Genomic DNA, 23,292 nt, shown 5'->3' on the forward strand with positions numbered 1-23,292 from the left:
TTGCTCAGAAAGCTGAACATACACAATTCCTGCCAAGTCACTCTGGCCAAAATTTCCCAATTCTGGCACTGGTTTGGAGGTGCTTTTCAGTGAGATCATACCCGGCTTCCTGCTTTGCGAGCCTGGAGTTGGCAGTGCCAGCAGGTACCACTGGGAGCCTGGAAAAGGGGCTTCAATTCAGCCCCTCCCAGTCTCTCCCACAGTGAGACGGCACCAAGATGAGCTCTAAGCACCTCTCTGAGCTCCTGAACCAGGGCAAAATTCAGCACCTGCCCTTGTATGTACGTATCAAGCCCAAAACTGGGTATGTTAAAAACTGCAAATTAGTGACTACTTTGTAAAAACAAGAAAACAAAACAAAAACCTATCCTCAGTGTGGGAACTTTAAGGTCAAAACCAAATAAAAATGGTCTTAAAATATATACATATATATATGGCTTTTCATTTTTCCTATCCATTTCATTGGAAGCAAAAATAAATTTAAGGGTGATATTTGGTTTTTAAAAACAATTCTGTCCTTTATCTGTCAGCTGGAGCAGATGGGATGGAGGCACTGATAGCGGTTGGTCACGACACAGGTCAGATTCCACCTGAGTTCTCCTTCATCCTTGCTAGTAATCGGGAGTAGACAGGTGCTGCAAGGAGAAGACCGAGCTGGGTGAGACAGACACACAGCATCTCCCTGTCCCCTCCCCTCCCAGTTATACTACATTGTGCTTGCAGTAAGACAACAGAATAAATCTCTTTTTAACGGATAGAGACATACAATGGAAATTAGAAACAAGTTGTTTTACCTAGTCGAGGATTTCTCTGAGAAACCTGCATGGAAAGAAAATACAAGGTTTGCATAAATACAACAAATCTCTGACAGGTATTAAGAACAGTTTGCATGTCAATATATTTGTTCTACTCTCCAAAAACTAGGGATGAATGACTCCTCAGTGCCATATACGTTATTGGAGGCTGACAAATACAGCACCGTGCCAAGGCTGTGCTCACAGCGTGCTGCAAACTGCAAGCTTCACAATGCAAAATGTATTATTTCTTATATAATTAAATCATATAAGAAGACAGGATTGTTTGTTCCACAAAACACATACTCTCTTTGGAAGCCAAAATGCGAATGGGGCATTACTTTCCAAACATTATTACCAAAATGTAATTTCAGTAGTTCTACAGTGTGAGATTTTTTTGTCTTTTACCTTGGATAACGCAGATGCCTGTTTGAAGATTTCTAATGCGGGGTCTGCAGGCTCATCGCCTCTTTCTTGTGGCCTTGAAGCTAAGGGTGGGACATAGACAGCATTGAAATACTTTTCCAAGCACACGAGCTGCTTCCAGTATTTAGAGGCTGCATTAAAACTCCCATAGCCGACTAATCCTCCTCAATAAACTGAAGCGATTGCCACGTGTCACCTCTCCCTCCCAAAGCAGCCCTGCTGTAACACTGTGGCTCCAGGTATTTCTACAATGGACCTACCCTGAGGCTGTAAGACAGAGTTCACAGCATAAATCACACCATTTGTGGCCATGATATCGCTTTCAGTAACAGGCTCCTTGTTGACATGTATTACGTGGTTTTTCTGTTGAGGAAAAGAAAAAAAAAAATAAGCAGAAAATGAGAAACTTTTGTCATCAGTGGTTTCCAATTTTATTAAAAAAGCCCTCGCTTTGCATTCATTCATTTTCTGGATGGCTGTAGGCGCTTTCGTTCCTCTTGCCAATTAAGGAGAATATAAAACCGAATTATAGCCTAAGCAGTTTGTCCTGGAGCGGCTGGCAGGCTGCAGAGCACAGAGTTTCTCGGTGTGCTGGCTGGGAATGCTGTCCCGCACCAGGAGAACACATCCACAAGCTCCCTGGTGGCAGCACGCACTGCGGCTTGTGCCAAGAAGGATTGCGTGGAGATGGCATCAGGAGCAGGATCATCAGGGATGGACACGAGACAGGTCTACCAGGCAAACTGACCAACTCAATGCTTTTGGAAACACTGGCCTTTCCATTTTCATCCTGCATTTTCTTCCTTATGCACAGAGTGCGTCTTGAGTTATTTACTTGAAATATTATTTTCAATAGAGGAGCCTACATTTTCTTCATGCAGTGCAGAATTTGTGAAAAGAAATTACGTATCTAAATAAATCCTGCCACGTTAAGGGAACCCATGCAGAGATCATTTTGTTTACACCAAAAAAGATATGTTAGCTGAAAAAGCTATTTGTTTAATTTATTTATGCTTTTTCCCTCATGACTCAGGTTTAAATTTATAACAGCTCCTGGAAGTCATTTACAATTGGTCTTCTGGGGAGAAAGCTGAAGAAAACTACATTTCAAGACTGCCAGCTTGTTGAATAGTATACATGGAAACAGTCCTTCCTCTACAGCTCAGAAAACACTGTTTGGTGGGGCTGTGCACACATTTAGAAGAGGTTCCTATACATCCAGACATGCTTTGGTCCTCAGCATGGACAGGTAAACACAGACCAAGCCCTACTGACCATGAAAGCCCATCCAAGGTGACTCACCATGCTCACTTCCAGTTTATCCCCCTGCATGGACTTGAGCCTCACAAGGGCATTGACTGCACCGCTCACCAGGATCTCATCAGCCATGTGGAACTTGAGGATGTTGGCAAGCTCCTTGGCATTACCTGGGAGAAGAAAAACATTTCCATTTGGATCAGTGCTTGCTTCCCATATTTCATATGCTGGAATGACATTGCATGGAAAATACCATAATTTCCTGAAAGTGCAAGCTAAAAATGTAAAATTGAAAAGCCTGGGTAAGGACCTTGGCTGGAGCTGGCTAGAACATTGAGGCCATTCCTGCCTGGGCAGGTCAGGGTCCCAGTGAGTCCAGAAGGATGCTCTCCCAAAGTCCCACCTTGGTATGTACCAATACTACCCTGTATATAAAATCCTTATGTCCTGGTTTTTCATTCCCTCATTCCCTCACTGTGCACAGCGTGAACCTGCTTTCACTCCCCAAGGAAGTCTACCAGGCAAAAAAAACACCTATGTGAAATAAGGAACCAGAGCATTCAAGTATTTGCAGACATCAACACTTTCGCCAACACCAGTGTCACTTGGCAATAATCTTGATGGCTGAAACCACAGAATTCCTGGGCTAGAAGGAGAAAAGCACAGGAGAAACCTGACCGCTTTCTCACACGCTGCTGGCCTGATCCCCACTGAGTCAAACGGATCTTAGGAAAATAAGATAATTCCCCTTCACCACCTATTTCCCAGAAGAGGCAGAGATGTGCACAGCATGGGCCAGCAGCCCTCCTCTGTCTTCTCCTTTAGAGGATGCACAAAACCAGAGCAGCTCCTTCAGCAAAGGGGGCTTCTTCTTTTACTGCTCATATCTGAATACACTGTGAACTTTTTTTCCATTACGTTTTTCTAGGGTGGCTGCAGTTCTCACCAGCATGATTCACTTCTTCATGAGGAGCATAAGCTAAATATTTGCATGAATAAAGAAGAACATCTTGAAGTGTCCGCATCTGGGATACTTCATTCCTGCAGCCGTTTACAATAGCTGCAAAACAGTTCTGAAATATTTATATATTAAGCACTAGACTGGATGTGCAGACTGATAGCACCAGTTCCTCATCCCTGCACTTAAAAGGATAACCAGCTACCAGGGGCAGATGCTTCCCAGATTATGATGTCAATGTTTGGTTGGGCTTTAATGACGAGAAGACATTACACTCAAATACCTGACATTGTTTCCAACCACAGCCAGTTTTCGATATGAACAAAATAGAAGATCATGCTGCTTAACCAGAAGAGCATTATTAAACATTCCCATGGTCTTTTCCACACCCAGCCTGCATGCTGGTGCTTTTCAGGATTTTGGTCTTCGTCTGCACTGCACTGGAATATTTGTTGTCTTCTCAGGATCAGACTGGAATGCCTGCTTTGTCCACGGACACATAGATGGAGCAACAGCTCCATCCTTTTACTACTTACATTTCATACGCTGTGACTTGAGGCTGAATGTGGACCATGTTTTCTATTTGCAAAACTTACTTAAGACACCCTGATCCTATGTGGTTGACAGCCACACTCTCACTTCTTTCATCTCTGAGAAAGGCAGAGACCTCATCTGCTCCTCTGGAAACACCTTAGAGTTATTTTGCTTACACCAGCCAGCACAGCGAAATTAAAGTCATAGTGAGTTTGTAGCATACGCTACAAACACGCCTTTCAAGCACAAGAAGAGCATAAACCCAAGCCCACACTTTGTGTGTGAGTTCAGTGCCACTCTCTGCATCCTCAGCTTTCTGCTGGATAGGGCTTATCCAAATCAGTTGTGTAGGAAGCCCAGACTTCCAACAGACAAGGTCAAAGAGTGAGATACGGCAGAGAAACTCAGCCATTCCTCGCTGTACCATGTCAATAACACACGGCAGCTGTTCATCTCAGTGCTCTCGGATTGCTTACCCATCAGTTTGTTCAGTTCTCCTTGGGGCATAGCTCGGAAAGCTTCATTTGTTGGAGCGAACACCGTGAAGGTACCTGGCCTGTTCAAGTTCTCCGTTAGACCTGCAGACTGGATTGCAGCCACCAACGTACTGCAAGACAAACATATGTAAAATACTTCACTACAAACTACTTTTGGTGGTGTTTGAGGAATCGCACGTTGTGTTCCAGAGAGCTGCGAAGTCACAATTAGAATATCCTGCTGCAGTCCGGCAAATCAGTTAAACAAAATGTCACTTGGGTGTGGGGTGAGCCTGTGAGGTCCAACCAGAACGTCTGAGAAATGGCAAAGCAACCTGGGACGCTAAATCCTTGGGCAGCAAACAGTAGTGTGGACACAGAATAGCCTGTCCATGGTGGCTCTGATGGCAGGGATGGCTTTGGAGCCAGCTTCTTACTGTATTAAGAGCGACCACACACTCTTGGCTCACAGTTTGTTGAAGGTCTATTTGAAGTCTCACTCCCTATAATTTAGGGATAAGACCACGGTTTTGGATGCTCTTTCTGTGTTAAAAAAATCCTGACTAGGACCATAATAAACAGAAACTGGTTTGGCAGTTCTTCTGATCCTAACTAGAACTTAGGAAGAGCAGAAATGTCACCTGAAGCGATGGTCTGCCTTGAGAACATCCATCACTGAACCAGATGGTGGAGTCAACATTTTGTCCATGCTAAGCAGGGTTCCAAACCTTCCTCTCTTGTCATGGGCAGCAATGCAGGCATTTTCAATGCAAAGATTCTGCAAACAAAATTGCAGAAAAAAAAAAAGACTTTATTAGCATATGCTTCAAAAGATTTTTTTATGCTTTCCACAATGCTCAGTGACATTTTTTACGTGATAACCATAACACTACAGACATCAGACACCATTCAGCCGTACACAGAACTGCGCACTGCACAGACTTACATTGCGGTACACAAAAACTCTTAGTTCCTTGTCACCCAGAGTCTGTAGTTTCTGCCCATGATAAAGATATTTAGAGGAGAGCTGGTCTTTAATAATGTGGTTCAGAAGCAAATTTTTCATGTTGCTGTCAACAACAGGGAGTCCATCTGCAGCAAAAAAGTACGGAAGGAACCACTGATTCACTGAAAATGACCACTGAGACAATAAAAAAGTCAAAATACAGAGTATTAACCATACTATCTTTCAATTTTAAAGCTAGATGCCACTGCCTATAGCTGAGGCATTTGAGAGGATTTGCACGCTGGCGCACTGAAACTTGGTTGCAGACTGTTTGAAGGACATCTGTGGCCCACACTGATGGAAGAAAAGGATTTACTCCCCAATTTACCTTTGAATACATCGTTTACTGGGGCAAGGAGGGTCACTTGCTCACTGCCGGTTAGATGGGAGCTGAGACCAGCTTGTCTGAAAAGGTCCATAGACTTGGAAACTTCAGATTCTTGTGCCAACTCAAACAACGTCTTAGCTGAAAAGAAAAGCAGCGCACAGTGACCTTGCATTAAAGGCAAACTACTCATTGCTACAAAATATCTACACCCTCTAAATCCAGGATTTCCTTGGCAAAAAGAAGAAAAGACAAAAGAAAAGCCCTACAAAGAAAGATGCAAAGAGGCATCAGTACCTGAGTCTGGGATCAGCAGCTCATTAACAAAATGTACAACTCCGTTGGTAGCCAGGACATCCTTGTTGGCAATGATGGGCCTCCCGTTGAGGGTCAGCTCTTCCCCACTGCAGCCGACGTCCAAGGTGGTTCCTTCCAACGTCTCCATTGTCAGGCCAGCGATGATGGCCTCAGCACACATGGCTGACTTCAGGATGTGATGGTTCAGCAAGTCTGTGAGAGAAGCAAGCGTCTGAGTGAGCTGGAAAAATCAACTATAAAATTACTACAGCTTTTAGGGGTCCCACTCAACAGCAAGGGCCTCCTGCACAGCACTGCATGGGGCTCCACTCCAAAGGATACACAGCCATTTTAAATTGTGCTGGGTTTAATTCAGCAGCCTGTGAAATGGAGTGCCTAAAATGAGTAATTTTTATACAACTTTGCCAACTTGAAAAGGTTTTGTGTGATTATTCGACTCATTTATCAGGCGAAGTGGCACTGACTAGATACTAGTTTTCTTGCAGGATTGATAGACATCACCAGGAGTGCTAAAGGAACAGTCGGAAAAGGAACTGCTTCAGCTTCCTCCTCCATATCTGGGTACCACTCTTTCTGCCACATCTACCCATCCACCACACCTACATCCAAAGAAGTCTGGGCTGTCCAGTTTAAAAAGCTGGAGTCTGTCAAATGTGTTTACTGCAGCTGTTGTCAGCGAGTACCAGGGAGGCATTCAGATGTCCTTGAGAAGGAATTTGGAAGAACTGCAAAATACTCTTTAGCCTCTCGATGGGGTCAGTAAACAAGCACTTACCCCTCAGGGCTTCTGGGTCCCCCAGGATCCTGTTCAATGTTTCTCGTGGAATCTTCTCAAAAGCTTCATTGGTTGGAGCCAAGAGCGTGTACTGGCCTTCGCTTTCCAGCAAGGTGTTGAGGTCAGAAGCAGCCACAGCAGCCTTCAGGGAAATGAGGAGAGAGGGTAAAACGCATTCAGCCAGAATACAAAGGTCAGCAACTTTGCCCAGGCTCACATCAAGGGCCAGATTTATTCAGGCTTTTATAATTTCAGAGGACTTACAAAAAAAGGCTGAATAGCTTCTTTCAGCACTTTGGTCCCTTTATAAAGTTGACCCAGCCCCATGGTTCTCTTGTGCTCCAGAAATTTGAGCATAACAGCCCTTTTTTGGCAAGACTGAGAGCTAGTTTGAATACCTTGATATGCCTGGAAAGGGTCACAGCAGTTCCAGTGAAGAAATCACATGAGAACCCGCCACTGGGTAATGGCAAAACCCCTGTGCTTTTTAAGTCATTCCTTATCTGGGCAATTACCAAGGCAAATGTATCGGTACTCATGAAATCTGAACAGTCAATATTCCTGAGGCTAAGATTCCTAAGGAAGAGTGAGGAGCCAGGCTCGGTCTATACCTCTTTACTGACAGCAACAGCAGGGTGGCAATTATTCTCATAAAAACCTACTTGTGCTGCTATCAAACACTTTGTTTTCTAATGCAAAATAAACTATATTGCTGCAAGGATTTTATGAGCAGCTTTAGGGTCACAGTACCCAGGCACTAGCAAGCTCTTGGTAACAATTCACTGGGAATGGGATGAGAGAACATCTTTAAGGATCCCTAGAGCACACAAGGGTTGGACTCACTCGAAGAGTTTCCAGGCTTTCCTCAGTCTCTATGATCTGCTGAATGCTGTTTGTAGTGGTGGCGATGACTTTGTCGATGACGTGAACCACTCCGTTGGTGGCATGGTGGTCAGCTTTCAACAGCCTGGCACAGTTCACAGTCACAATCTGCAGAGGGAAAGAGCCACAGGGCGTTATGTGCACTGCAACAAGAAGGTAAAGCAGCCTCTGCTGGTTTTCTGCTTCAAACACAGCAACCACTATAATATTGAATCAGCAGGAGCAGCAATGTGGTTTCCTAAGAAAAACACACAAAGAATGAGAATGCTCTATCAAGAACATTTGAAACATTTCTTGTTTAAAAAAGCTTTGAAAATAATCCGTGGTTTTCTTTACCCTGAATTATGAAGACTAAGGAAAATATTTAAGAACCAACACTTAGGCAAGTGTTATACAGAAATGTGGGAAACTTCCCTCCAACAGCATCAATGCAAGTATTTACATATAAATATTCTTTTCAAGCTCCTTCTGAATACGGATCATAAATCAGTTATTGTCCACCTGGGCACTGCAGAGTCCTGGAGGTCGAAGGACATGGCAGGAGGTACAAGGCAGGATCAAAACAAGCTTGCTGTGGGGGGATTAAATACAAACGTCTTACCCCATTGGGATAGTGGTGAATCTGGATAGGCAGGTCCTGATACATTGAGTTAAGTGTGGTCCCATGTTTGAGATCATCCGTGAGGACCCGTTTGTCCACCATGTGGTAGCGGAGAGCGTTGAGCAGCTCGATGTTAACGTTACTGACTAAGGAATCCAGAGTTTCCTGAAAATGAGAAAAAGCCATTTTTTAGTGCTGAATACAATTAAGCCAGTTGATAGAGAGAGCCAAGAGGTTTGGCTGCATCCAAGATGCTTCCAAGGAGGGGAGTGTGCATGTATATTAAGTGACTTGTTCAGCTTTAAGCCATCTGTGCAATTCAAGAGCTCTAACTTTTGTAAACCTTTATCTCTTGCCTTACAACAGCAGCCAGCAGCTCTGCCACGCCCCGTCCTTGGCAGACAAAGGGATGACAGCAGCAAGCTTCAGCGTGGGATCACCACGCTGAAACCAGCAATAAGGCAACCAAGGGCCAAGGACAAATACACCAGGAGACCTTCCCCAAGAGCATCAACCCTGCAAGGGGCTCTGCTGGGGCAAGTTTAGGGTAGAAGTTTGGTAGTGGGGACAGCCAAAAAGATGCCTTCTCCCTGCCTCAGTAGTTTTTCTTACATATTTGTGGACAAGTGATTTAAATGTAATTGGATAGGAGCTGTATGATTGGGACCCTGCCCCATTCACAGAGATGCTCCCCTAGGATGGGAGGCACCAGCAGGACAGCGGTGACAATTTCAGGAGTGGAAATTTCACAAGACACAGTGAGAAAATCAAAACCAACGTAAAGGAAATGTATATGTAATTGAGTACAGGGATAAGCTGATGCAGGGAGCCTGCAGGTTTACAGGGGCTCCATTTGGGACTGGCTACTAGTGTAAATTACTAAGAACAGCCAGAGTGGTAAAGTACAGGCCAACAAGAAAGAACAAAAGGGATGGAAAGTCTCTTGCTGCAGATTTTAAAGAAATCTCTAAGGTAAGAGGCAGGGAAAACTGAATGAGGTGATTGCTACATCCATCCACTGGAAAGCATCCAGTCTACATCTCTCTAGTGTTGGCCTCTTTCAGAAACAAAGCTCTGGAGCTGATGGATCAGTTCGGTGATTCCCATCTTAAAAATTCATAGTCCTTCCCACCTCAGGACTGTGTCTGCTCTGCCAAATGGGGCTGGATCCAGACCTCTGCACAGCTGGATCTCGACTAGAGAAAGCCAGAGGAAGAGGACAAAGAAGAGGAATTATATCTTACGGCAGACAAGGACGCCCAGGCCTCATTACTTGGGGCAAAAATTGTAAAACTTCCAGGTCCTTCGATTTCTGGCCTTAAGTTAGAGCGGTCAGAGTAGAGCTGTGTGGTGGCAGACCCAACAACGCCCAGGGTTTCATAGATGTTTGAGAGCGGCAGCGCTGAAAGAAGAGAAAGTTATGTTCCCAACACAGTATCATTCATCCTTCCCTGCACTGCACTGCATTAAAGGAGAGCTGCCGGTGAAAACGCTTGGGGAAATAGGGCACATCAGGGAATTCACATCTGTTCATTAATTACATAATAAATAATCATAGCCTGACAGCTCCAACCACAATTACAGCGCTGTAATCCAGGATCTGCTACGTCTCTGCAGGTTTAAATGGAGTTACTCTGGATTTACATGGACGTGAATCGGGGCAAGCAAAGATATTCATGGCTATCCCGATGCCTGTTTGGTGTTCGGAGCTGGCAGCTCACTGCTGGTCTGTCTCCACCGACCCACCCACACCAGCCCACATTGTTAACTGGGCGGCATCAAACTTTTGTGGAAGGAAGCATTCAGAAAGCAAAAGCAGACTGCCTCTTTCTTCAATAAACCCAGTTAATTCCCCCACCCCGACCTCCACAAGTGTCTGAACTGCGTTTTCTTCTAAATACAATTTTGCTAAACTCATGCTTGCCAAAATAAAAATGAGCAGAGATTGGCAGAATCATCCGCTACTCCATCATTCCTTTGTATTGCGTTTCCAATACAGCTATATTACTTCTTGGAGTAAGTAGTTCCCTATGGCCCTCCCCTGCTTGATTAAGCTTAATTATATTCAAGGTTTTGAGTTGTCTGGAACATTCTGCATGCTTTGGAGCTGATCTGGCACTCAGCTGGTGCTCTGCCGAGTCCGTTTTTGACTTCTTCACGGCAATATTGTGCACAAATTGCAAAGATCAGATCCACTTTGAGTAATTTTCTAACATTTCCCTTTACTAGGCAGCTGTGTAATTTTAAGAAGTCTAAAAAATGTCAAACATGTTTTTACCAGCTGGGCAGCCTTTTTCTCCAGGAACTTTTTCATATCCAGGACAGCACTCGTAACTGATTACCCTGGAATAAGAGATGGATACGGCAGATTAACTGGCGGCGTCTCACTGCTTTTTCTCTGTTCACTATAGGTCAATGTCCATCCATATTTGGTGATGTTTCTAAGCAGACTCTTCATCAGAACTATAGACTTGAACGAAAGACAAACCACGATTTTTATCTCCTTCAGGGCTGCACATTGCCAATTTCTCCCCAGAACAAAAGCAGACACAATTTCTTTTCAAAACCACACTTTCCAAGAGACTTTGTACAAACAGCGGATGGAAGCCGACGCCGCGGTCCTGACAGATAACCTACACGAGACACCGCGATGCTGGTTCATTTGAGTGTGTTTCTTAGAGGATTTGGGGGATCTCCCTGGCTGGATGCTGCTGTCACATCTGATCACGCTGCAGCTCCGGCGTGGCTGCTTTACCAAACCAGCCAAGTGTTTCCCCTTCATTTCACCCCATTCTTATTCACCACCAGAAATTATTTGCTGACTTATGACAAAATCCATAAGACGGGCCTGGAGGGGAAGGAGCAGCCTTTGTCATGGATGCAGTGACACAAGGGTTTGGGATAAGCCCCGCAAGGGCAATCTTCACCGGTGGTGGCACACGCACCCCCGGGCAGCCCCAGGCACTACGGCAGCATGCTCATCTTTGCTAACTCTGGATACATCCATGCAAGAATCCTCAATGCAGCATTTCCTTCTGCCTGGCAGCAAACTGCTGCTCTGATCAAGCACTATCCCCTGAAAACCAAAGGAGCCCAAGAGCCCATCAGGTGAACTTGGGGCCACCCCTAAGTAAGCAAGAGCTGCCTGAATGCTGCGTCCATTGACCGCAGCTCAATGGGAAATAAAAGTCATCGGATTCTCTAAGTTGAATATTTAATAAAACATGTTTTGATATAGAAAAAGGAAAAAAAAATCAATCCAGAAGTTGTCTGTTTATTTTTCACAGGGGGTTCTTTCACCTATTGCTCTTAGGCTTAGTATGAAAGGAGTAAGGTCATCTGATCGATGGGCTAAGGCAGCCAGGGAATAGGTGTTCCTCCCAAAGACAAGCATTTCCTCTGTGCTCCCAGCTGGATCCAAGACAAGTAGGATGCTGTATCGCCGAGCCTCAGCATACTCGCTCACAGGGAAAGGAAAATCCTCAAGCCTCAGATATTTGTCATCTTTTTAACACTGTTAACAAACAGTGGAAATGCCTGGGGTTTAAGAGGGAATTCTTCAGGGTAATTAAGAGCCAGTAAGTGAAACAAATACCTGCTTTTCAGTGACGGAAGCAAATAAATTCTGTGTCACGGTTTCCTAAGAGAATTACAAAGCAAACCCAGACTGATTGTCTAGACATTATATATTCCATGTGGGAAAGAGTTTGCCTAGAGCAATCCCTTCCTTTGACTACTGGAGATCTCAACACCCTGCTGCTCTGCTTTCCCCAGTCCCCCCCGTCTCGTGTTCATTAGAAACACACACTTTCTCCCCCCCTCCATTTCCCTCCCCTACCTCTGATTTTTCTTTATTTCACCCTAGAAACTAAATCCAGTCTAGACAGTTCCCTTGGTTCAGACCTGTAATCAAAGACGAAGAGCTGATTAAAAACAAATTATTCCACAGTTCAGCATAAATAATTCCCGAGTGCTGACGTAGGCTTTAAAAGGCTTATTTATAGATCGATCGGAGATTAATGAGCTGTGACAAAGGGGCAGGACGCTGCTGCACGCAGCCTGGAGCACGGGGAACTCACGGGCTCGGGGCTGCCCAAGCAGCCAGGCGCCTGCCGGGAGGGGAGGGCACTGGGAAGGGATGGAGGGACCGCGCTGCCTGCTTGGCACTGGGTTCATGGGCATCTCCAGCACCAGCGCCCAAGGGAAGCTAATGGCAAGAAGCACCGAGGGCACCGAGGCCAGTAATGGGGCCAGCTCCAACCATGCGAGGGCTCCTTCAAGCCCCCAGTGTGGCTCACCCATTGAAGGTGAGCAGCAGCATTTTGCATGCCAGTATTTTGAGTTGAGTACCAGAAAACTCCTGCAAAGGGCCAGGCAAACACAGAGGTGCTCAGCCAAGTGTTTGCATTTACAAGAAGCCAGAAATTAAGATTGTAAAAAGCAGCTTCAGCAGGAGACCACCCATGGCACCGGGGCACCCCGTTCAAGGGATTTCTTGGTCCTGGGCACGGCTCATCTTCCCATCTGACCCTGCAACCACCTCCAGCCCTCCGGGAGGAGCAGCACAGCCGTGGCTGAAGGCTGCTCAGCCTCACTTGCAGGACTCTGCATCTCCATACTAAGGTGCACATCCATACAGGAGGAAAGCCACTCCTTTCACATGTCCTCCTCCAGCTGGGTTGGAGCCACAGCCTCCTGCCCGGGCAGGAGTATTGCTTCTAAATACCCAGGGGCAAACAGCTCACAGGAGAAGGAAGAAAACACTGAACACCTCTCAGCCACCGCTCCGCACAGCAGGTTCTGCACAAAAGCCTTTGGAGTTGCCCAGTCCACCGTTTCTGGTGTCTGCTCAGCGGCTACGGACCACTACACCGGGACACGGCTGGTGCCAGCGGTGGGGGTTAAATAAGCGATGCCCTCATACAGAAACCATTTGTCATCTGCTCTGCAACGACTCTGACCACAATTTCCTGACCTCCTCATTGAGTAATTTTGAGTCAAATCTATAGTTTTTCAACCTCTGGTTCTGAAACACTGTATTTTTAAAACATCTATCTGTGTCTGACAGCAGAAGCAAGCTCCCTGGCTTTTATTAGTCATTGTTTTTCTGCTGTTGCATTCTTAGGATTTGAAATTAAATTCTAAGTGCATTTTTCAAGGTAATAAAAATAAGCTTTGGCATATATTAGTGAATAAAGATCCATTGGTAATAATTTCTTTAATAAACCCCATATGTTTGGGTTTTGTAAAATAACTGACTCATTCATCTCCAGAACCAGGAAAGTATATCAGACAAGGAAAGGAAAGTTAATTTAAAAGGGGAAAAAAATGAACATACTAAGGGGTAACTTACTGTCACTAGTTATTCCTCAAAAAATAATCAAAAAGCCAATTTCATTTAAGTTGTCTTCATTTTCCAGACAAAAGTATGTGGGGACACGTTCAATTGCAACCCCAGTTCTGGAAGAATGAGTCCAGTGCATAAGGGAGGTAGAAAAATATAAGAAACACAGGCACAACTATGAGATTATACTCTAAATAAACTATTTCTTTGGCTTTAGAAGAACGAACAGAGGAAAATTACTTAATTACCAAAACAATCTTGTTTCAGTGCTCATTAAAATCAAAGCAGTGTCAGACTTCTTGCCAACAGTCTTATCTCACTTCATCAGCAAGTAATGCAATGATAAAAAATGCACATAAATCCTCTATCTAATTTCTCCCTGACTGCGTGAGGTAATACTTCAGCAAAGAGTAGAAAAACAAATGAAAAAGCAGATAAAGAGGTAAAAGTCCTCTTCTGATCGATGAGTTGAAATTTCCATTGTGCACATCCAGCCCTGGTAGAGCACTCCACCCCTGCAGAGCAAAAGATGCTTCTCAAGAAGCCCGTGACGCCCCACCACCGCCTCTGCCGTACAGCCGTAACCTCTTTGTTTCTGGTAAGAGCTATGGAACACCTCGGCACGGTGCCCACTGCATCCCGGGTGACGGAACGCCCCTAACCATGAGACTGCTGCAGTGACCAAAAGGTGAGGTACCTGGAGACAAGACTAAAGACCAAGCGCATCCCCATCTTTGGATGTAGCTTCCCTTGCCATTCCTGTCGCTCTGCATCTCCTGATGCAGGATTATCCAAGAAGGAGTGAAGTTAGGACTTTCTGCTACAGGCTTGCAGCAGCTTCTCTGCGTTCCTCACTCAGGGATCAAAGCCTCTGCTCTAAGCCGGCTCTGCAGGAGCTCAGCTTTGCTTCTCTGCAGTACCTGGTCCCTCACTGACCTCCCTCCACACCACCCGTTCAAAAGAGTGCTCCGAGCAGGAAAAGCAAATAAATGAAAGCAGCCAAAACTATCTTCCTAGAGCCGGGTGATTGCACTTGCAACACACATCAACTTGTGGCACCACTGACATCTTAAGCCTACGAGGAGGATAATAGGCAGGTCAAATGCGAAGCAGATGAGATGGGTCAAGCACCTGGAGACAGGATCAGGGGGAACGGGTATAAACTGGAGAGGGGCAGATTTAGACTGGACATTAGGAAGAATTTCTTCACCATGAGAGTGGTGAGACACTGGCACAGGTTGCCCAGGGAAGGTGTGGCTGCTCCATCCCTGGAGGGGTTCAGTGCCAGGCTGGATGGACCTTGGGCAGCCTGAGCCAGCGGGATGTCCCTGCCCATGGCAGGGGGTTGGAACTGGATGGTCTTTAAGGTCCCTTCCAACCCTTGCTATACTATGATGTCCTATCCCAGGACTGCTTTTCTCGCAGGTGGAAAAAACATTTTAGGAGGAGGCAGGACATGACCACGTTTATCCGGCTCCACCACCCCCCTGGGCTGACGGAGCGGTTGCCCCCGTCAATAGAGAGATGAAGCACACAGCTTCAGGAGAATACTTTTGACTACAGATCCCAAGCAAAGGCTGGATCCATCCAGTTATGCTGACAAACATATCAAATTCTGACTCCTTCTGGGATTTAAAGGCAGCTGAGAATCTCAAAACCTCTCATGGACAAGCTCAGTTGCACACAACAGGCCAGTTTTGAGGGTTCACACTGCGCACCAATAACTGTGCCCACATACTCTCTCGGGTACTGATGCACTGAGCATAGCACAGACTCAGACCCCGACACTGATTTCAGAATTTGACTGCTGCGGCATAACACATCATGTCCTTTATGGCCCAAATGATTCCTGATTGCTTCCAAACGTCAGGAACACCATGTCCAGTGGGAGCCATCACCAGCAAACATTTGTAATCAGAGCTGTCCCACAGTCCTTCAGAAAGTGTGAGTCAAGTAACACGCCTTTTGTTCTGCACAAACACTGCTGAAGGGCAAAGTAGGGCTTAAGCTAAAAAATGACTTGGAAGAGAGAAGAAGACAATAATACCCATTGTGGAGGTGACGCAAAGTGAAGAATAGTGAGCAAATTCTGGGTATAATGGGAACATTATCTCATAGGTTAACAGGCAGGTTAATGCTGCGTATGCTTTTCTCTCAGCGATGCATCACTGGATTAGACACTTGGGTAAAAGCAGAGAAAATGAGGTTAGAAGAGATCACCCCCATCTCCTCAAATGAATTCATGAAGTATTGCCACATGCCAATTGTTCCATCTCTTTCTGGAGATAAGCCGATGACTTCGTCTCCACCAAATAACAGCTGCACACTTAGGTTATTTGAGGTTTGTTTCTCGTTTGCTTCAGAGCTGAAGAAATTCGTGGCTGGATCGCTCTTGCCTTTCAGTGACTCTAACAGCAAAGCCATCCATAGCTGAGTCATGTTTTCTTTGGAGGCCTATTCAGCTAGTCTGTTATCAGAAGAAGCAATGATGATACCATATTGCCATTCCATAATCTTGTCCATTTTAGGTAAAAAAAAAGCCACCATTCAGCCAAGATGAAAGCCTGAACTTTAATCAACCAAATTAAGTCTTCCCAGATTTGGTGGTTTTGTAGAAATAAGGGGACAGAGATGTTTGGCTTTTACAATATTGCCTCTCCTTCTTTTTCCCTCTTTTTTTTTTTCCTGTAAAGGCAATTGAACATAAGAGAAACCACTCTCCCTGCTCACGTACGTCCCGCAATATAACCTCCTGAAATACAGAACTTTCCTCTTTATATGAATTCATGGGTAGCAGGATGAAAGGCCAAAAGCCATACACAGCAGCAATTCTTGTTTTGCCTCTCTTCACCAGACACCCAAAATGAATCCCAGCAGCCTGCCATCACAGCTAAACCCATAAAGGCAACCAAAATAAAAGCAATATAGCTTATGACAGTTCAAGATCTCAAACTCTGCTGTTTACTACAGAATTAATTTCATCTCCAATAAAGAACACCATGTTCCTACAGGTTTTATTACAAATTACATTGGACCATACCAGAAACACATGGGGTGATTTCCTGTATCCAAGACAAGACCTCGCCCACAGCTCTGTTCCCCACGTCCGGTGCCGTTCAGAGCATCTCTGCACTGATACGGGATAACGTGGTGATGTGTGCACAGTAGAGTGTGGGCCAGCAAACGTGTCTGAAAACCCAGTTTGGCCCACACCAAGGAAAAAGATTCTCCGCTCCTGATAGTCGAGCATGCATATCCTTAATTATCTGCTGACTACCTCTTTCAAAAGAATGTCCCGAGGCTGCTTACACAGACACTTTATGCAACAGCTACTGCAGTATTATTGTTTGCAAATTTAGACATGGAATTGGCCTGCATGTCTAATTAACTTTCCTGGTGGAGTCATAAGAGAGCGTTGGCTTAAACTGACACCTCTTTCTCCTTATTTCTGTTTTTCCTTCCAAAACAAACACGTGCAGGTGAGTTTTATGTTCTATCCAATATCTATCAGCTCTGGGTTGCCATTCCCCCACGTTTTTTTTCATCTAGGCAGTACTGACAATGGAAACACAGCTAAGTACTAGAAAACAGCTGGTATGCACTTCATCACAGCATTGAGAGCTATAGAAGTATACAGAGAAATGCAATTAAAATAAACCATCAGCAATTGTACACACATGATGCTCTCCATTTTATACACTGAAGTGTTTCAGGATCATGTTTGCCATTTCAGAAAAAAAAAAACAAACAAGGCACAAGTATTTCTTTGGGAGTAAAAAGCTAAACCGATTTTTAATATGTATACACATCCAGCCCGTGCCACGGACTCTGACATCCCACATCTATCACATCGTCCGCTTCTCCCACCCAGCACCCACCTCCACAACGGGGTCCCTGGGGAGACCCTGGCTGGTGCACAGGTACTTACGTTGACTTCCCACAGATCTTCCTCTGGTACCATTGCTTGCAGTTGGTGAAATATTTCCTGTTCGTGCCAATCAGCTTCTGCACCGCACACACATTGGGGCTGCAGGTGATGACAAAGCAGAAGACGGTCTGGTTAGCCCCCCTCCTCTCAGTGCTGACCCTCAGCGTGCAGCCAGACCCTGCCTGACAGCACCCAACAAGCCCTGCTGGGGTTGCAAGGGAGGAAACTTTGAGAGCTGCAAGGCAACTTGCTTGATCTGAGTGTGTAACAACTATCACAAAGTGGAGGAAGCAGTGAAAGAGATCTCTCTTCACTCTGCCAGGGAGCGTTTTTTTCACTGAGCGTAAAATCTCATCTTTTTTTTCCATGTTCAACCTCTTACCAAAATATAAAGAAATTTAAGTTAAAAATAATACTTCAGTCTGTATTTCAATGGTGAACAGCTACTTATAACTCGGGATCCCAGCTGAAACTTAATAAAGTTATGCAGTAATTCAAATCCTTCACAATACCCCCATTATTTTATCATTTAGCACATAAAGAAGGACAGGTATTTATCGGCCTATGGACCAACTCGCACCAAAACCAGAACAGGTACTTTTGCTGTAGGTCGGACTCAGCTGATTCTAGAGATGGATGCTGAGCTGCTGATAGGGAAAATGAGGAGCATACTCTGATTTCAACACACCAGCTATGACAGCACAGATCGAGGGTGCCTACATCTTGGTGACGTACCAAGAGCTCCTTCTCAACCAGAAAAGCAGATGTTGCATGTGTGACTAAGCCCACTGGGAGCTGACTGCAGCTTTCTAAGAAGTGGCATCGCTATGAGCGAAGATGTGGTCAAACAGGAGTTGGGAGTCCACTCACTACTGGTTTGGCCAGCACAGCAACTTCCCGCTCAGCCTGGCTCACCGTCTCCATGGTTTGTGGCCAGCAGCCCCGGCCACAAGTGTGGGCAGCACACACTCATGCATGAGATATGATTTATGGATCTGGCTTGCAAGGCCACCGACTGCCTCTGGGCTTGAACCAGAGGTGTAGCAAACACTCAAGCCAATTGAGGATGCTCAGCCCCGCTGAGGCTGGATTCCCAATCCCAACACTTATGTCCTGGTTGCCCCAAAACCATGTGCAGTATTGGCTGTCAGGCAGATGGGGAGAAAACAAATAATTAAGCAAAACACATCAATCATCACTTCAGCCCATCAGAAATACTCTGCACCGTCCAAGGCAAAGTTTTCATTCGCACAAATGAAACTCTGGATGGGGCCTGGAGATGCTCTTGTAAAGGTCTTGTTGATCTGTTTAAGAAAACAGAGAGCAGCCTGTTTCACGCTGGGTTTGACCGAGACACTGCCCGCTTGCCTACCAAAATTAACAAAAGCAGGGTTTGCAGCCTGACAACCGAGCCTTCCTGCAGCCATGCTTTCTTTTCACCGGCATCCCAAATTCGGCTCTCCCAAATGGGCCAGCCTACCCATCATTAGCATGAGTTAACTTGAGGGTCTCCTATACGTTGGCTAAATCCAGCACAAGTCTCAGCGGGCGCCTGGCTTGCCTTCAATGAGCCTTTGTTGATGTGGTTGCTGCAGGGCTCAGTGGAGGCAGGATGCGACCCTGAAATGGTTCTGGCATCTTAGTCCTGCCCTGTGGGGAAAGTAAGGGTCTGTGGCACGTGGAGGAATTAGGCTCACTCTTTCCCTCATTATTGCCATATCCAGTAATGGTAGTTTGTTTGTGCGTGAAAGGATTTATTTCCCTTTATACATATATGCACTTTGTATATATTTTTTTAATATATGTATGTATACAGAGACAGTGAGGAACGAGGAGAAAGAATCTACTGAAAAAAAAAGCTAGAAATCAAGAAGTCAAACTTTCAGCTGGTGCAGATGGGCCCAGGCTCAGTGATTTCCACATCAAATCATAGCTTAGAGAGACGTCTGACTCTCTGACTCAGCCCACCTTGGCTACCCCGGCCCCGCCGCACTGAAATATGGTTCCAATTACATTGAAATTCCAAACCTTGCCTCAATTCCAGCATCTGGCTGACGGCAGTGGACAATCCTCCTAATATTCATCTTGACAAGCCTGGCTACTGAAGGACTTGTTTGATCATTTCCCCTATATCCCCAGGAGCAGCCTGCCAAGAAAACCGTTGCGCCGTCAGGACAGCATCGAATCCAGAGCTGCCTTGCTCCCTCCTTCCTGGCCAGGACTGCAGTTCTATAAAGCTCCTGCTCCCTCCCTGACTTATGGGGGAAAACACCTTCCCAAGTTTTTCCTCAGTGTGGAAAAATCCTCCCCCAGGGCTGTGTTATCAATGATTCCCACAGGCAGGCTGTAGTAGCAGCTCCCCGCGGTGCGTGTTCTGGTCCTTTGCCCAGTCTGGCTTAAAATGAATTTGTCAACACTCTCTCCTCTCCTCGTTGAAGTTCATCACCTCTGCCATGCCGTTCCCAGCCAGTCGCGCTGACTCGAGTATAAAACTGCCTATTGTTCCCCTTCAGCTGAAGCCTTCCACTTGGCAGGCAGCAGCTGGGAGCTGCTGGGGCAGGGATTGCCCTTCGGGAAGGGGCAGAAAAGAGCAGGACCTACCGTACGGTCCCAGCTTCCTGCAATGACTGCGCCCATGAAGATCCCCAGCATCACATAGTGACCACAAAGCTGAGTGGGTTTGGGGAGAGCGCCCTTAGGTTTCCATTTTCCAATGTTAAAGTTCCTTGTACGCTTCTCAGCTCCTCTCCTGGCCTTGAGCAGATTCACTTAAAGAAAAATGTTAATTAAGATGTACAAGTTCTGCTGCGGAGCCAAGCTCTACCGCCCAACTCGCCCTCAGCTCAACGGGAGCATTGATGGTGTGGGGGGATGCTCACAGCAGAAAGGGGGGGGCAGCCCTGGTTGCACACCCCTCCTGAGCTCCCTCCTGCAACAGAACAACACGCCTCACATCCAAGATCTTGCTGGCTGGTTTGCTGTTGCTGTATCTCTTTGGCACATCATTAATCAAGGTTCAAAATTCCATTGATGTTTCAACCCTAGCTTGGCATAAATTCTTCTCTCCCTCAGAAAGGGAGCAGCGAGCCGTGTGCTGTGGTCAGCTATGCTGAGTTTATCTCAGCGTTAACTTCAATTCATCTGGAAACCCTGGCTTACCGATGTCTTACATCTCCCAAAGATCTCAGGCACACGCGTGGACCGCACTCACATCTCCCCCTGTGCCTCTATTGATTGCACAGGGAGGAACAGCCTTCTCTGCAGAGTTGAGTGCACTGATTTACACCAGGACTGCACTAACTGAGTCCAGCAAACTTCTGCCTTGGGAATTATCAGCAGAACTGGATACTTACTTAGTTTCAAGTCATGCAGAGATAAGAAACAGACTCACTGTATTTGTATGTAAATCACTAAATCTTTCATTATTGAGATTTGACAGACGTCAGCTCAGAATTCGCCTGTTGGACTCAGTACCCCATTAGACACATTGACTGCACACCCCGTTTCATGAACACTGATCCGGATCCCTGCCAGATAATGCGTTGAATTGCAATATTTAAGTCTTGGGGGGTGGGGAGGGGGGGTTAAAAGCCATTTAAATGGAAGCTACAGTTCAATCAATGTCACTGTCCTAAGAGATGAAACTCAGCTGAAAGCCAGACTCACCCTTCCTAATTCCCAATGAATTAAAGAAAAACTATTAACACTGGGATAGTTTTCTGCCCGTCAAAGAAGACTCAAACTACTCAGTCCATAATATTGATCTATTGTCCATCTACCAAGAGAGGTCTACATGCACTTTTTTGGATATTCCTTATGTCAGAAGGTTTATGAGTAAATCCGTGATTGCTCTTGCCAAGAAAGCTTTTAAGACTGAAGAAGGTTTCCAGTCAAAAAGCAAGTTGGTGCTTGATCCACAGAGATGCTCCTCTACCAATTTCCTTTTTTTATAAACCCATGAAAATGAGAGTACCTTCCACAAAAACGTTTAACCGTTCAACACTGGGTGGGATTTCCCCCCCACTCACCTTTTTTCCTTAATGGGGACAGACTGAGAAAGGACCATTGAGAGGTCTAAAGTAACATCTGTGGTGTTGGGCATCCTGAGAGAAGGGAGGAGGAAGGGAGGAGGAAGGGAGGAGGAAGGGATGAAGGGAGGATGAAGGGAGGATGAAGGGATGAAGGGAGGACAAAGGGAGGATGAAGGGAAGATGATGGGAAGAAGACAGAAGAAAGACGGGAAGAAAGATGGGAAGAAAGACGGGAAGAAAGACGGGAAGAAAGACGGGAAGAAAGACGGGAAGAAAGACGGGAAGAAAGACGGGAAGAAAGACGGGAAGAAAGACGGGAAGAAAGACGGGAAGAAAGTTATGTAAAGAGGAAAGAAAAAAGTTATTCGAGGAAGAAAGAAAGAAGATACACCAGGAAGAAAGACAAAAGTTATACCAGAAAGAAAGGAAAAAGTTATACCAGAAAGAAAGGAAAAAGTTACCCGAGGAAGAAAGAAAAATATTGTTATCCCCGGAAGCAGAAGCCGCTGTGCCCGTCCCGGAGCACACGGGGCTCGCCCCGAGCCCGGCGCTCCGCCGCAGCACAAAGCGCCCCCGCGGGGCCCGGGCACAACCCCACGGTGAGGGGCTCCTGCCGCCCCGTCCCGGGCACAACCCCACGGTGAGGGGCTCCTGCCGCCCCGGCCCGGGCACAACCCCACGGTGAGGGGCTCCTGCCGCCCCGGCCCGGGCACAACCCCGCGGTGAGGGGCTCCTGCCGCCCCGGCCCGGGCACAACCCCACGGTGAGGGGCTCCTGCCGCCCCGGCCCGGGCACAACCCCACGGTGAGGGGCTCCTGCCGCCCCGTCCCGGCCCGGGCGCAGAGCGGCGCTTACCCGTGCTGGCGGCCGCGCAGCCGGCTGTGCTGCAGGACCTGCTGGTACGGGGACTTGGCGGCGGCGGCGAGCCCGAGCGGCAGCAGCAGCGGCAGCAGCAGCGGCAGCGGAGGGGCCATGGCCGGGCGGGAGGCGCCGCGCTGCAGCCCCGCTAAATGCGGCCGCGGGCGGGGCGGGCAGACACCGCCCGGCGGGGAGGGGAGAGGGGCGGCCGGGCACGCAGCCAGCCGGCATGCTGGACAGCCAGCCAGCTGTGCATCCGTCTATCCATCCTTCCGTCCGTCCATCCTTCTGTCCTTCAATCCATCTTCCCATCCATCCGTCCTTCCATCTATCCACCCACTCATCCATCCTTCAGTCCGTCCATCCGCCCACTCATCTATCCATCCATCCATGCACCCATGCTTCCATCCATCCATCCATCCATCCATCCATCCATCCATCCCTCCCTCCATCCATCCACCCACTCATCTATCCATCCATCCATCCATGCACTTATGCTTCCATCCATCCATCCACCCACCCACCCATCATCCTTCTGTCCATCCTTCCATCCATCCACCCATCCACCCATTCATCCTTCTGTCCATCCCTCCATCAATCCATCCACCCACTCATCTATCCATCCATCCATGCACCCATGCTTCCATCCATCCATCCATCCATCCATCCATCCATCCATCCTTCTGTCCATTCGTCCATCCACCCATCCTTCCATCAATCCATCCACCCACCCACCCATCTGTCTGCCCACTGGAGCATTAGTGCCCCACAGCCCCACC

General features: G+C 46.7%; 1 protein-coding gene across 1 annotated transcript; it reads right to left on the reverse strand.

Moving 5' to 3' along the window:
- Window positions 1–212: 212 nt before the first annotated feature.
- On the reverse strand, window positions 213–22,670 carry TGFBI (transforming growth factor beta induced). The gene is made up of 17 exons (XM_054079876.1): window positions 22,511–22,670; window positions 17,625–17,723; window positions 10,631–10,695; window positions 9,597–9,754; window positions 8,353–8,517; window positions 7,713–7,859; window positions 6,870–7,011; window positions 6,074–6,286; window positions 5,780–5,917; window positions 5,392–5,537; window positions 5,087–5,223; window positions 4,446–4,576; window positions 2,523–2,647; window positions 1,481–1,583; window positions 1,203–1,282; window positions 795–819; window positions 213–635 (listed from the first exon to the last, which is right to left on the reverse strand). Exons 1-17 carry the CDS (start codon window positions 22,627–22,629, stop codon window positions 580–582), a joined length of 2,049 nt encoding a protein of 682 aa, XP_053935851.1. The 5' UTR covers window positions 22,630–22,670; the 3' UTR covers window positions 213–579.
- Between the last annotated feature and the right edge of the window lie 622 nt (window positions 22,671–23,292).

The sequence above is a fragment of the Cuculus canorus genome, chromosome 14, assembly GCF_017976375.1.
Source record: "Cuculus canorus isolate bCucCan1 chromosome 14, bCucCan1.pri, whole genome shotgun sequence".
In the NCBI taxonomy this organism is placed as follows: Eukaryota; Metazoa; Chordata; class Aves; order Cuculiformes; family Cuculidae; genus Cuculus; species Cuculus canorus.

Bases quoted from the DNA above. Each gene is read 5' to 3' on its own strand.
- TGFBI (XM_054079876.1), bottom strand. From the start codon at position 22,629: ATGGCCCCTCCGCTGCCGCTGCTGCTGCCGCTGCTGCTGCCGCTCGGG. The intron at 7,860-8,352 runs GTAAGACGTTTG...TTCCCTCTGCAG, and splicing joins TTCACCACTATCCCAATGGG to ATTGTGACTGTGAACTGTGC. The intron at 5,918-6,073 runs GTACTGATGCCT...TTTTCTTTTCAG, and splicing joins GCTGCTGATCCCAGACTCAG to CTAAGACGTTGTTTGAGTTG.